Source organism: Anguilla anguilla, chromosome 11, assembly GCF_013347855.1.
Source record: "Anguilla anguilla isolate fAngAng1 chromosome 11, fAngAng1.pri, whole genome shotgun sequence".
Classification (NCBI taxonomy): Eukaryota; Metazoa; Chordata; class Actinopteri; order Anguilliformes; family Anguillidae; genus Anguilla; species Anguilla anguilla.
In genome coordinates, this window is record NC_049211.1 from 7,841,377 (window position 1) to 7,857,016 (window position 15,640).

General features: G+C 47.7%; 1 protein-coding gene across 3 annotated transcripts in view; it reads right to left on the bottom strand.

The window, feature by feature from the left end:
• The window catches only part of pex14 (peroxisomal biogenesis factor 14), an 84,645-nt gene that overhangs the window by 41,467 nt on the left and 27,538 nt on the right, over positions 1-15,640 (bottom strand). For all 3 annotated transcript variants that reach the window (XM_035382050.1, XM_035382049.1, XM_035382051.1), the window contains exon 3: positions 3,076-3,160. In XM_035382050.1, coding sequence (XP_035237941.1) covers positions 3,076-3,160 — 85 coding nt within the window. The remainder of the gene's footprint in view (positions 1-3,075; positions 3,161-15,640) is intronic.

Here is a 15,640-nt window from a genome sequence, read left to right on the forward strand (position 1 = left end):
TCAAAAGCACAGGGCATCCCAAAGCCCACATGGACACTCAAACGCACAGGGCATCCCAAAGCCCACATGGACACTCAAACGCACAGGGCATCCCAAAGCACCAATCTCACACACCGTGGCACCGGGACGTGTCATATAATGCAGCTGTGCTTGGGCTCAACAGCCTATAAAACCCCACAAATGCACGAGCGGCTACGCCTGCACACAGGAGAGGAAAGGACACTCGATACACCTGACTCTGTGCTGTTAAAATGCTGAAACTTTTCTCCACAGGGCCCCTAGTATCAGGCACAGTTTACTGTAGGCTCAGAGGCAGTACTGTTCTAATGTCATAAGACACACAGAGACAGCATTTAGATAAGCAGCGTACGCCAAATGTATATTCTATAAGAATAAACCCGGCAGAAATTTCTACAGTAGCACAGCAGGGGAACGAAGGTGTGGGCTTATATCGGGCATACATTTCCGCCGAAACACTTTATGCAAATAAGTCCGTCGGTCTGCCATCAGAAGCGCAAAGAAAATATTCTCTGCAGCAAAGCATGCTGTGACCCTGATTATCAAACCTGTTATTAACACCGAATAGAAGAAGAGGCGGCGTGCTCTCCCGCGTTTTCGGCGAAAGGCGCCATTTCTCAGACTTTCGGCTCCTCTGTCAACCGCGGCTGAACCCGTTTGACGAGGGAAATTTGTTCACTAAAATATCACGGCAAGACGGGGCATAAATATTTGATGCTCTATTAGTGCCCTCGCAGAAGACATTTCTATTTCAAAAAAAAAAAACAACCTGCCCTTTTTCTGAACACACCTTTCTTTAAAAACAAATCCAAGGCCTTGCTTATACACGGTGACTAAATATGGCCCTGTGTGTGTGTGTGTGTGTGCGTGGTTTCGCGAGAACTCTAAAAGCGTCTTTTCGTTTATAAAAAATAAAAAATAAAAAAAAAAAAGAATATTTTATTCACGGAACTTCCGTCGAACGGTCCTGAATTATACATAAAGCCAAATTGTTGATAATGAGAAACGCAGATCGGGCGGTGGGGTGGGGGTGGGGTGGGGTGGGGGGGTAATATTGTAAAGACACCCGAGTCGTAACGCCCCACCGAGGTGAAGAATGGCAGCCGGCACACAATAGATTTGGTCTCGGGTTACCCCCGCCGGTCACGGAGCTTTTAGGCTCGCCTTTCACCGCCAGGACGGCACAGACGCCCAAATCCCAGAGCTTTTACGATTAATTAGTCCCCGAAGTACACAACTCCTCCTGTAAAGAACTGGAAGAAGAGGGGGAGAAAACAAAAAAGACATTTTCACACAAAGCTGCTGTCGCGTGGCTGAAGAGGCTGGAAAGAGTGAAAGAGTGAAATGAAGGAAACGTCCCCGGTTCCGTACCTGCCCGGGTGCGCTGACAGCACCGCGAGAGAGAGAGCACGGAAACTTCCAGCCTTTTCTTTAACGCGGCTTTGGCTTATGAGTAATTCCGCTACAGCCTTCAAAATGGCTGCCGTGGTACGGCTTCCTGTGACGTGTAAAATCTCACTGAGGCTGTGAGGTGGCGTTTATGTCTGAGATGGAAATTCTGCGGACGATGAGACCGGTAGCGTCACAGGATCGTGACACGTCGTGTAATTTTCCAAAAAACAAAAAAAAAACAAAAAACAAGTAATAATCACTTCAATTCACAAGCTGTAGAAAAACCCCGGTAATGTAGAGAGATGGGTCTGAGGACGCGGAAAGTCTGTGGACGCCAGATGAGACCGCCAGGCTGGTAGTGTCACAAGCTTACGAGAGCTTTCGTTCTGCTCCCAGAAGAACACAAAGGACGGCTTTAACTTACAAGATTTAAAAAAGGCCATATGAATAACAGCTATTTGAAGCAGAAAACACATTTTGTGAGCGTTTTCTCTCCATAAGCTGCACTTTGAGCTACCACACAGACCAGAGGCAGGAGAAATGGCAGGGGAAAAATGCTACATTCTGGGTTCAGAGGTGTCGTGTGCCGTTCAATCTCTTTAACCCGGCCATCCTCCCCCCCCCACACGCACCCCCCCAACGCCACCCTCCCCCCCCCCCCACGGCAACTGTTCAATGCAACTTTCCGAGGGGAGTGCTGTATATTTCTAATAACGGCTAAATTCAGTAAAAGCTTTGAAATGCTGGGAGCGACCGTGATTGACAATTCCACTGAGAGTGCGGGAGAGAGTTTGTCAATATTCATTTTCTGCGACCCAAAGAAGAGTCCCCGGCCGGGGGGGATCATTTACCCACCCCACAGAGCCCGGCCGAGGCACTCCACCGCAAGCCCCGCCCCCCAGAGGGCACCCGGGCCACGGCCTCCACCTCTGACCCCGGAAAACCGATGACCTCATCGGACGGACATCTCAAGCCCGGGTCCATCAGACGGACCGTGTCTCTGCCACATAATGGATTTCTGCTGAGGATTTACACCAGCGAGGAATTCTACACAGAAAGTAGAATATGCTTTTTTTTTTTTTTTCCCCACAATGAGGGATGGGGTGAGTGTACCAAGCCATTTCCATACCATATGAGCGCATATTATGCAAAAGGATGTGAGAAATATGCTGAAAGATATGAAAAACATAATTCCTATCTCCCCTGAAGTTAACCTTTTCACAGAAAGGTTTTTTTTTTTTTTTTTTTTTTTTACAGAAAGTGTAACTGAAATAAATGACCGCACTATCTTTGAATATTTCCCCATAAATATTACAAAGCATCCACTGTGACGGTTGTCAATGATCTGCAAACTGAAAAAGTCTCAGTTCCTCTTATAAATTCAAGCGGATTCTTGACAGTAATATTACATTTGGTGAAAATTCCACTTTCTGTAATGACGCTTTATGTATAACTCTGAATGATTTTTTTTTTTTAAAACAATTAATCTGGTATATAATCTGGAAAGGGCCATATTTTTTTTAAATGGAACAAACCCACGCACGGACCCATAACCCCAAAATGAGATTACACACGGTGCCAGACCCCCAGCTGACTCCAGAAGTGCTCTTATGCGATTCGTGTTGGCGTCGGACGGCGAAGTGCAGGACCCCGGGACCATCTCACCTTTCTTCTTCAGGAAGGCTCTCCTGGTGGCCATGGGACTCTGGCGGACCTTCGGGTTCTGCAGGAACTTCACCGCCGTGGCGATCTGCCAAAACAGAGAGGGGGGGGGGGGGGGCGTTTTAAAAGATGAGCGGCGACCCGAAATCTCCCACATGCCCCGCCCGCGTTCACGGGGTGGGGGGGGGTGGGGAGGAGGACGATACACAGGCCGCACACTTCAGGGAGATGGTTTTGCTTAAAAGCAAAAAAAAAAAAAAAAACTCCCTTCAAATTGGGAATGTCTACAGCCGCAAAAACCCAAGGCTCCAGACGCGCCGCTGGAAGAGCTTCCTTCACGAGACGGGCGTGCTCTATAAGCCCGTTTAATTGGTCGGTAACTTCTGACAGATTCCCAAAAGTGTGCGCGGGAAGTGTACTCCTTCCCTCCACTCTCGTACCGCCGGGCCGCGGAGAAATCAGCAGTTATAGAATTAGCCCATCAGGGTTTGGTGCCTGGAGTTTAATTTGCTACTGCCCTCTTTAAGACAAATTCTCCACCTAGAGTGCAGCGCAGGGGGGGGGGGGGGAGAGAAAATCCATACTTAAATGTTGAAGTGCTCATCTGTATCTAATATCTAAAAGAATACTTTGCTAAAAAACTTCGGTAAATTCCCAAGGTTAAAAATACACTGTGATCAAATCATGAGAGCAGACTGTTGTAATGACTTAAAAAGTTAATGCACTAGAAAATTAAATAGCACCGGCATGCCGGTCCCTGAAGTTGTAAGTGCATGGCATTTATCGATTCCTCTGCGTTTTTAACCGAAGACCTCACACCCCTGGCTTCCTACCTTAGCTACCTAAGTTTTTTTTTTTTTTTTCCCAAGAATTAAAAAAAAATGTGCTGCTTCCTTTAGTGGCCTTAAAAAAAAAAAACATGGATGTGAAGTGGGTAGGTCCGAAGTGGATGCTTTTAAAATATGGATGTACGAGAAATAATACCTGCTCGACACCGCGGGAGGGGGGGAGAGGGGGGGTGGGGGTAGGGGTGGGGAGGGTGGGGCTGTGGGAGTGGGGTTGGGGGGGGGGGGGTGATGTACAAGGAAAGGTACGACTGAGACCCACTTGTTATCGCACCTGCGGTCCCCGTGACTCAATTGCAAAAGTCATCTCTCTAATAGGTTGAGAGGTTCTGATTATTGTTCTTTTTCTTAAAGTGGCAAAAGATAAAACGTGATTGAGTGGGGCCGCCTGTCCATAATTCGTTTTGGATAATGCATTGCATATACTAAAGGCCCGTTTTTAAATCCAAAAATGATTACATTTTCAAAAACAGCTGAAGATCACACAACGGAGAGTGCCTGTCTGAACGACCGTATCCCTCTTCTTTAACGCACAAAGACAAATAGTGCGGCGAAGATGGGCGCGCGATAAAGGGGATCTCAACGATTTTCTGTAGCCTGTAACTTCCAATAAAACCTATCATTAGCAAACCATCCGCGGCAACAGCTCGCTAAAAATAATTCAGCCTACGGAACGAAACCACGGTCAAAGGATCGTCCATTTTTCAAATTAAACAGATCAATTATGAGCTAAAAACAAAAAAAAAATAAAAATAAATGCTCAATAAATTTATCCAAAAATAGGAATTATTCAGTAGACTGTGAAGACTGTACAGACGTAGACATCTAAATAAACACAAGCCCTTTGCTTTTCAAACTTAACAAACACATTTAAAAGATTTAGGTCTGCGGAGATTGCAGCGTTGCCGTGACATTAGTGTGACCTTTCGGGCACACGAGGGTTACACAGGCGGCGTGGAAATTCCTGGATCTCTACACGCCAGCAGCTCATTAGAGCCAGTCATCCGGAACTTTCATTGTGACAAGCAGATTAAAGAATTGGCACAGCGATTCCCCCACTGGAAGGCCCGGGAAACAACAGAGTTACTGTAAATAAATAAATAAATAAATAAATAAACAAATGAATAAATACCACGGGATAAACAATGGCTTCGGTAACAGGGTGCTGCGTTAAGTTCTGTTTCAAGAGGTTTTCACTTCTTGACAAAAACGCGTTTTAGTTGAGTCAATAAAAGAGTCGGGTTATTAGTGTGCGAGAAACGAGGGGGGGGGAGGGGATGGGGGTGTCACACAAACCGATAGAACAGAGAGCAGATCTGGTGGGGTTTTAAAAAAAAAAAGTTTCAAATGAAAACTGCAATCACTTCCGCCAAAACTATCTGCATTTAAATTATTTCAATTGTTGACGGCTTCAGATTGATTCAAAATGTGAAATAAAAAAAATCAATTGTAAACATACCCTGGAAATGACCGTGCCATCGACTGCCATTTTCATCAGTATAAATAGACTTATTGCCACAGGAATAGAGAGCATTACGGCGCAGGCAAAACAAATGACGGTGAAACTGTACACTTCTGAGCTAAAAACTGCACATTCAGCACCGCCCGCGGGATGCATTCTTCACCATTCTGTATGACTCAGGTTATTCAATTATTGTAAATAAAAGTTTCCTCTGGTTTCTGAAAATGTTTAACGCATTAACTAACCCGCCCTTGCCGTAAAATATATTTAATGTGTTAAATTAATTAGCTATAAAATTATAGATTCTCTGTTGTGAATTTGAACAAAAAAATTTTAAAAGCAGCATTTCAGAGGGACATTGATTCATCGCCAAAGAGCTTTGTGTGTTTTTTTAAACTTATTACTTTATCAATGTACATACATTGTATAATTAATTTATAACTAGTGTTGTATAAACAAAAGTATGAGTTTTTTCCCTTCCGTACTGCGCAACAATACTTGTGAAAACTATGAAAGTGTGAGAACGCTCAATGTCACTTAAAAATTCTCAAAACTCGTTCCCTGCTTCTGATAAGACTACATAGCTGAATGAGGTCATCACATACCGTCACTATTACATATGCCAATTCAATTATGTTTGTGGCATTTTGTGCTTCGTGAGCTTCAATCAAAAACAAATAATTAAAAATAAAAATAAAAACCAGAAACCAGAAAATCAAACAAAAAAAAGCATTACAGGAAAAATCTAAACTATTTCAAAACAAGGTATTGAGCACTGCGGACGGAGTTCATGACAAAAACATTCAAGTACCACGACAAAACAAAAGAAAAGTTTAGCTAATTTATCTCAAAATGGGTGTGGGCAGAATCCATTTTGTTTTCCTAGTAGAAGGGAGGAGGGGTGTCCATTACCGAGAGAGAGAGTTGTGTTGGATCTTCTGGGGCAGGAAAAGTGCTCATTTCTTTACAGATGACGTAGCTGCTTTAGGCAAGTTCCACCCAGACATCTCAATCAATTATAACCACATTGCACAGGTTTTAGTCTTGTCTAGTTATTGACGTATAGATCATTGTTGTTGTAGCGTAAGGAAGTACACACACACTGCGCTCGCAAAAGAGGCCTGTTTCGCCCCTTGTATGTGCCGTTACACATCTGATTGGACAGGAGAAACATCAACTCGAATTAAAAGGCGGGTCCACCCACGGCAGCTCCAGCGAATACCGGTAATATATTTCTCGGGTTCATAACCATTATTTTTCTAATGCGTCTTCTAAGGCTAAAATTGCTAATGCACCAGAGTGCTCCCCCATCTTAACCAATAATCTTTACAAATGAGATAAGCAATAAAGTGTCAGGTATAACTGAAAAAGAGGGGAAAACTCAATCACCGGAGAACGCCCACATTATAAACAGCGAGGCCCGAGCCCGGCGTGCTTGATGAGAGAGCAGGGCTTCGCCGTCGCCAGGGCGCCCTGATTGAGTTTGAATCGGACTGAGATTTAACAGTGCACTTTTCTTGACGTTTTCGCCCTCAAAATTTATATCCGAAAAGGAGCAGAACCCTCCGGCAAATCTAATTTTTGCCCGGAGGGGGTTTGATGAGGCCCGTTCCTTACAGGAAGTGGCACCATGACATCACGCGGAGCGATGTTTCTCTGTGCAGCACACGCGGCTGAATTACTTTGGGCCTTCGCTCCTTGTTTCTCAGATTTTACATGTCACTCAATTCACTGGACTGGATCAGAAAATGAACAACAACAAAAAAAAAAGTATAAAATGAATTCTTCTGTCCTGGGTTGGGGGTCATTTAGCCATAAGACAGTGATCCAGTGCTCCACAAGGAGCGATACCATGGCAAAGTCTACATTTTGCCAAAAATAAAAGTTTCTGATGTATTGGAAAATAAATTATCTGAAGGACTGAGGGAACATGATTTTAATTAGCAATTTCCAGCGGCCCCTTTGCTGCTTGAAGCCAGTACATGCATTTGATCTTTTAAAATACGATTATACGATCTTTTAACTAAAAATTCTGAACGATAAAACATAAAAGGATTGTTCCACTCGGAGATATCGCCATAGAAACACCGCATACGAAAGTGAATATTTCCTGAGTGGCTTCTTTGGGGTGAGCAGAAGCCAGACTCATTTCACGATTTTGGGATCCAATGCAAACTACTAAAAGATGACCCAACGCTGAGAATCCAGTATTGTGAAACGAAACTCTGACACATATCGGTGTGTAAAAAACACCCTATGAGGGAGAACAGGAGTCTCAGCACTGTTACACATACACATCTAAGCATGAAGCACTAGGGAAGCAGGCCTCAATTCAAACTACATTTATCCTTAAATCTGACTCACGATTAAATGCTGATGCCGGATTTCTCTCCTTCCACCCCACAAAAGCACAACGATAACCAAACTAACCTGTTTTTGAATGCTTGCGTTTCTTTGTAAGTCAAGGTTAAGGACAAATCTTGCCTGAGCCTAGGTCAGTGACTCAGCCGCACTGACTGGCATTTTTTTATCAGTATAAATATCAGTATAAATAGGCTATTATTGCCATAGGAATAGAGAACATTGCAATGTGAACACTGCAGGAAAAACAAATGATGGTGAAACTGAACACTTCTGAGGTAAAAACTGCAGACTCAGCAGTGCTCATGGGATCTCCATCATTCTGTATGACTCCCGTTATTCAATTATTGAAAAATAAAACAGTTTCCTGTAGTTTCTGGAAAAAGCTTGACATGCTCACTAACCCGTCCTTACCATCAAATATCTTCATTGTGTTCAATTAATTTGTTGCGCATTAGAATAAATGAAATAAAATAAAAGCATTTGCAGAGGAATCCCGACTCACTGTCACAGAGCTCGGCGTGTTTTTTAAGTTATTATTAATATGTGAATGTAATTACGCGATTTATTCACAACTGATTTTTACAGAAAGAGAAACACGTGTCTAAGTTGAAGTAACACTTCTTGCATTTTGGCCGTGTTTTCCAGGCAGGCCCTTCGAGGCCTAATCCCTGGCGTTTGAGGGTAAAGCGTTTTATTAGCAAGCTAAAGCCTCCTTTTCAGGCTCCCACGAGCGCGAGCGTTACACTGCCCTGCTTATTAGTCTGGCAGAAACCCCCCAAACACAGAAACTCAGGTTAAGCACCTCAGTCAAAGGGAATAACAACAGTTATCCACCTGTGACTTGAACCCGCAACCTCCTGGTTACGAATCCATGAACGAAAGCCATGACACAGCGGCAGGAGAGTTGGCGCAAAGAACAGTTCGGTTATCGCAATAATTACTTAGAATTATCATCATCTTAAACTGTTCCTGAATAACAGGCTACCTGCGACTGCACACAATTTTCTTTTTTTTTTTTAATTCTTTATGTGCGGTTGCTGTTAATGTGACACTGCCCTGTACCACAGCGGCAAAGGGCGCGTGTGTGTTGGTGTGTAATTACCGACGCTCCCGGGGAAGCAGAGATCATGGCGGAGCGGGCGGGGCGGGCGGGCGGGCGGGCGGGCGAGCGAGCGAAGGCTGGGGGAATGACGGAGGACGACGCTAAAAGGAAATCATTAGCAAGTCTGGGATCCAGCCTCAGTGCGAATCAATTCATTTCAAATTGCCCTGTACATTTGTGGAGAGGCATCGCTGATATAATAAAAGGGCTCATAGACAAGGAGAAATTGTGTTAAGCCGGTCTCAAATTCCTCCCAAACAATGGTTTGGAGGAGAGAGAGAGAGAGAGAGAGAGTGGGAGAGCAGGAAAAAAAAAACGAGTGAAAGAAAAAAAAAAAAATGAAGCTCTATTTTAATTAGCTGGCTCCGTGAGTGATTCGATCACAGAGGCCAAGTTGCCTTAGATGCTTTCAGCGCGATGCGCTCTCTGATACTGGAACCCCGAAGATGGAATGGGCCTCTGATGCAATTAGGTACTTCCCCTCTTCCTCTAACAAAGCTGATGCACTGAACGGTGTTTTTCATCCTTTAAAAGTACATCTTTAAATGGCCTTCTAATTATGACACGTCTTTTCCGCTAAAAAGGACCTTTCGCCGGGATGGGGCAGCCCCAGGGAACGAAGGGGCAGGCCAGACTGCACCCGTGTTGACCCTCGCCCCAACTCGCCCCCCCCGCCCGCCCCCCCCCCCCCCCCCCGAGACACTCAAGCGCACTGCTATTACATACACAGCTCACTGGGGGGGGGGGGGGGGGGACTCCTGACCTTTCAAACTCTTTTGTTTAGAATCACTTGTTCGGTTGTCATCCACCACAATGGACTGTACTTTTTTCCCATACACACAGTGTACTGTACCTACTGTGTACTTTTCATGCCGTTTCCACAGATGAAACGTTCAGGTTCATAAACACACAAAAGAAAGAAAGTCATCCGCAACTCGTTAAGGATAAACATTACATTAACTTTACAGAATGGAATTCATCATAGTTATGATCTTTTTAAATAGCTTTGATAGATAATTACGCAGCCTTTTCAATATTTTGGCAAAAAAAATTAAAAATTATGAGCCATTAATACAATACAACCAAATGAGAAAGAACAGCCTAATCTAATCACTATGGAGATATATCCCTAACTTCAAAAACAATTAACTTAGGCAAGAAATGGGGTTTTCCATCATAAGGATGGTGAGTTTATATTCATTAAAGATTAAAAGGTTCCATCGGAAGTTTGGAACTGAAAGGTCAAAAAGAACAGTTCTAAGCACAACAGAAAAACAAAGTCATGGAAAACTCCGTTGACGTTCAGAAAAGATAAAAATAACTGACGCTGACTGAACGTGTGTGCACGTGTGTGTGTGTGTGCGCGCGTGAGAAAATCTCAGCTCACCAGGCAGTGCGACAAACACAAGATACATTTTGCTATTCCAAAGTGCAAAAACTAACATTTTTTTAACTGACGCAAGTGCTACAGTCTAACTTTCCGTGTGGTGAGTGTCTTCCACGTAGGCCATGATAAACTCACATAACGTGGCCTGGCTGAGGTAGAGCTGTGAGCCCCTGTCACCATGTCGCGACGGCACCCATGTCATGACATCAGTCGCGATACGATACGCTCGCACAATCCAACAGGACACTGTCCTCCTACACGACAGAGCACGACGACTTTTATTCAAGACTACAGGCACAGTAAAGCTACGTCCTTCTTACATAAAACAAGAAACAATCCCTTTCACGAAATCAGAAATAGACCGAAGATTTATAAGGCCGAGTATAAAGCTTTTTTCCGGAGCTGGCGCTGAAAGTCGAACCCGAGCCTCAATCGTGCAGCTTCTCATTCAAGAAAAAAAAAGTGTCAAGCGCTTGTGCTGTTACAAGAGCGCGGAGGACGCGTGCGTGTGGTAAACTCCGTGTCGTAATGATTCAGACAAGCTTATTAAGCTCACTGCCGGCCCAGTACGGAGAGATCCATCAATACTTTATCGGCATTCTGGGAGGACGAGAATGTTGGCGTGCGGCGGCGGGGCGGTTCAAATCGCGGATATTCAAAAACGTCGCCTTTTTCCGCAAAAACGTTCGGGAGGAACGCCGGGGGAGAGAGACAGAAAAAGCACGCCTTTCACCCCGAAACTTTAATCCAGGTTCGGTGCTCTACTGTAACTGTGTGTGTGTGTGTGTGTGCGGTGTGTGCGGTGTGTGTGTGTGTGTATGTGTGTGTGTGTGCGTGTGTGCGTGTGTGTGTGTGTGTGTGTGTGTGTGTGTGTGTGTGCGTGTGTGTGCGGTGTGTGTGTGTGCGTGTGTGTGTGTGTGTGTGTGTGTGTGTGTGTGTGTGTGTGTGTGTGTGTGTGCGGTGTGTGTGTGTGTGTGTGTGTGTGTGTGTGTGTGCGGTGTGTGTGTGTGTGTGTGTGTGTGTGTGTGTGTGTGTGTCGTGTGTGTCGTGTGTGTGTGTGTGTGCGGTGTGTGTGTGTGTGTGTCGTGTGTGTCGTGTGTGTGTGTGTGTGCGGTGTGTCCTGCAGACAGGCACACAGCCTGACACACGCGTGGCGAGCACAAGCTCAGGAACGCCCTGTCAGCAGAAAATAAAGTCCGTACAGTACGTCCCAAGCGGACCCTGGAAGCTCGTCGTCTGCACAGACACACGAACCTCAGCCCTCTTTCTTGGACCGGCACCCTGGGAACCTCCTAAAACCTGGAGAAGGGTGCTGACCGAGGGGCACGGCGTCCCCCTCCGCCCCCCCCCCCCCAGACAGAAGCCGGACACACACCTCTCTCACTCACTGTCTCTCTTTCTCTTACTCACTCTCTATATATTTCTCTCTGTCTCTGTCTGTCTCTCACTCTCACTCTCTCACACTCACCGTCTCTTACTCACACACTCTCTCTTGCTCTCTCTCGCTCTCACTTTCTCGCTCTCTCACTTTCTCTCACTCCCACTCTCACACTCTTTCCCTCTCTCACCCCCTCTCACTCCTTCTCTCTCTCACACTCACTCTCTCACTCTCTCTCACACCTGGCAGAAATATTCCACCGCTTTCCCCTTTCCCGCTCAGGTAACAGAGGCCCAGAGACGGGGGGGGGGGGGGGGGCGCAGACCGGCGTTTTGGGAGATTAGAGGTCGCGGGAGACTGAGCCGCGCGACTCGCGCTACAGAAGGGGAGCAGCGCCGCGCGGAAGGCTACTCAGTCGCCACCGCCGCCGCCATCACCACAAAAAACATCCCACGGCCTCTCAGCGGCAATCCCGTAATGGATACTTCCTGGGCTCCTCGATTGGTCAAAATGTTTTCATACAATAATTTAATTCAGAAACACTTTTACAAAGCAAGAGTAATCAATTTTAATTAGTTGATTTTTTTTTTTTTTTTTTTTCAATCGCATAAAATTTAATGTACTGCCATCGATCTCCTTTGTTCTTTAATGCAGTGCTGCTTTCCTGTAATCCGAGGCTCGCTTTACTTTTTTTGTTTTTTTGTTTTTTTGCATTTACAGTCAATGATGACATTCGGTGACAGGCCGCGCCACGTGCCTTCCAGATCCCAGAGAGGGCGGGACTTCGTGAAGCACGGGCTGACTCCACAGACGTGCATGTGGACTCGTTACATCAACAGGCAACTGCAGAGATCCCAATGACTCATATATGCTAAAAGAGACATAAAATATGCGCGCACAATACTAATTCTTACACACACACGCCTACACACACTCTTTAACAAAGATATCAGACTTAAACTGAAAGTGTAAGATACAGACACTTTCACACAGGCAGAAACCCAGAACAGATATTCTCATGTACACGCACACACACTGCGTACCACTGCGGTACATGTGTTAAACACATCACCATACAACATGCTCAGGCTGAAGAGAGAACACACACAGACTCCCCCCCACACACACACACACACACACAAAGAATCGCGCCCTGACGCAGGCGTGTTTTCACACATGCACAGGGCACACGCACACGCGTGTTCACGCACCACCTGGGCCGCTAAACCCAGCTCTACGTTGCACAGGCCTTACACTGCACAGGCGCTACGCCGCACAGGCGCCATGCTGCACAGGCTCTACGCTGCACAGGCTCTAGGCCCACAGGCTCTACGCCCCACAGGCGCCATGCTGCACAGGCTCTACGCTGCACAGGCTCTAGGCCCACAGGCTCTACGCCCCACAGGCTCTATGCTGCACAGGCTCTACGCCGCACAGGCGCTAAGCTGCACAGGCTCTACGCAGCACCGGATCTACGCCTCACAGGCGCCATGCTGCACAGGCTCTACGCCCCACAGGCTCTACGCTGCACAGGCGCTAAGCTGCACAGGCGCTACGCAGCACAGGCTCTACGCCTCACAGGCGCTACGCAGCACAGGCGCCATGCTGCACAGGCTCTACGCCCCACAGGCTCTATGCTGCACAGGTGCTAAACTGCACAGGCTCTACGCAGCACAGGCTCTACGCCTCACAGGCGCTACGCAGCACAGGCGCCATGCTGCACAGGCTCTACGCCCCACAGGCTCTATGCTGCACAGGCGCCATGCTGCACAGGCTCTACACCGCACAGGCGCTATGCTGCACAGGCTCTACGCTGCACAGGCCTTACACTGCACAGGCTCTACGCTGCACAGGCTATACGCCCCACAGGCTCTACGCTGCACAGGCTCTACGCTGCACAGGCGCTACGCTGCACAGGCTCTACGCCGCACAGGCGCTACGCTGCACAGGCGCCATGCTGCACAGGCCCTACGCTGCACAGGCGCCATGCTGCACAGGCTCTACGCTGCACAGGCGCCATGCTGCACAGGCCCTACGCTGCACAGGCTCTACGCGCGGATCTCTGCCCTTCACCACGATGAGAGACTAGAACCCTTCACATCCAATTAGCCGACGGAAGCCAAACGGAAACGGCATCCGGGGGCAGCAGCGCGGAGCTCTGCGTCCAATCGGCACGCGCGTAGGTTTGTCTGTGAGGAGCAGCAGCGCCGGCGTGTCAAACGCAGCGCGCGCTGAGGAGACGCTCTCCCTCATGCGCACGCAGAGAGGAAGAGCGATGCGCGCGTCACTACGGAAACCCGGCCTTACAGCGCCCAGCAGGCAGGCTAGCAGCCGGGGGAACGTAACGCTAGGCCCGCCATACCGCCAAAGCACAGAGACACAGAACCAGGGGCGGGGCAGCAACTGGCATGCGAAGACACCCTCTCTCGCCCCGCCCTGAGGAAGACCTAGTGTGGTTGAAAACCAGTCGCCGTTTTTAAATGTATTTCAATAAAGGCTGTTCTCTAATTTCTGCTCTGCACAAGAGTGCCTGAAGTTTTTATTTGTTATTTTCTATGTTAGACTACTGCAGTCTTATTCTTCAAGAGCACCTTGCAACACCTGGAGTTCACCAAGACCTGGTTTTTTTTTTTGAGCACATGGTGTCTCTATCCCCCCTTTTTATTTGATATACAGACTCCCTTTTGAGTTTGACGCGACAATCGAGACTCACCAGTCAACAATCAATTACTGTATTTAGATTCCTCTCTCAACTACAGACCTAATGGCTGCCACTTCCTTCCCTCTTCCTCCGCAAAAACAGAAGCGCTAATCATCCAGTCTCAGATCAGCAAACGGCGCGGCCCCCGAAAGGGTAAGGGCTGGTGGCACGACCCTCTGGCAGGGTGACCCTGCCCTGCGCAAGCACCACGGAGCGGAGCGGAGCAGCCAGCCCAGCGCCCGGGCTCAGTCACTGAAGATTAACACCGCCATCTACTGGCGGAGGGCGGCGCTGCAGGCAGGGGCTCACTCTCCCACAGTCAGCGCTGTCAGGACCGATTAGGCGCGACCCGACACAGCGGGGCCTGGCGTTTAAAGAGGTGCTCAGCCGAAAATCACGGCCGCATGATCGAGGGGGGTGGGGGTGGGGGTGGGTGCGGGTGCGCACCACTTGACGGCCGCCCCCCCTCCCCGCCCCCGTCACCCTCACAGACACACAGAAAACTTTGGGGTGGCTGGGGAAGGGGAGGAAAACCCTCAAAACCTCCAATATTCATAAAGTGCATGAACACGAGGCTGACTCAGAAGCACCAAGAAGCATCCGGACGCAGGTGAGACCTTATTTGACGGGACAGGAGAACCAAGTCCGTGCTGCACCTTCAGAAGAACATCGGCTTGCGACCAAACCAGGTGAGAAGGCGAGCCGTCTCTACAGCTCACCTGAAACAGCCTGTGCAGATTAGGGCACGGCAGACGCACAGCAGAACAGCAGCAGTGGAGCTCTTTGATTTGCAGGTGAGAGGGTGGAACCCTGGACCGGGCTCGCTGCGGGGGCCTCTGAGACACACCTGCCTTGTGGCTTATCGTTACCCCCCCCCCCCCCTTTCTGCCCGGCCACGAAATAAAAGGGACTTTCCAACAAAGGCCCGTCTGATGGCTCAGCACACACAAAAAGCCTGTTAACCTGCACTGGCAAAAAAAACAAAAAAACACGACCCCACCCTAAACGAGAACATCAAAAAACGGTTAAAAAAAAAAAAACACGGGTGCTCGTGATCGCCGCCGCTGCGGGAGTTCAGAAACGCGCGTCTGCTAAAAGAATCCCGTTTCCCGAGAAGCCGAGCCAAAGCTTTCCGGTTCTCCGGCATACCTGCCCCAAAAAAAAACAGCCACACGACGATGATTCACAACCGAGACAGAAATCCGGATTTCAGTTCCTCGGCCATTTAAGCCCGTCTATGAAGATCAGGCTTCAGTTTGACGCAGCTGTTGGGAGGAATATCACGCTTGCGGCACACACACACACACACACACACACACAGGCACGCCT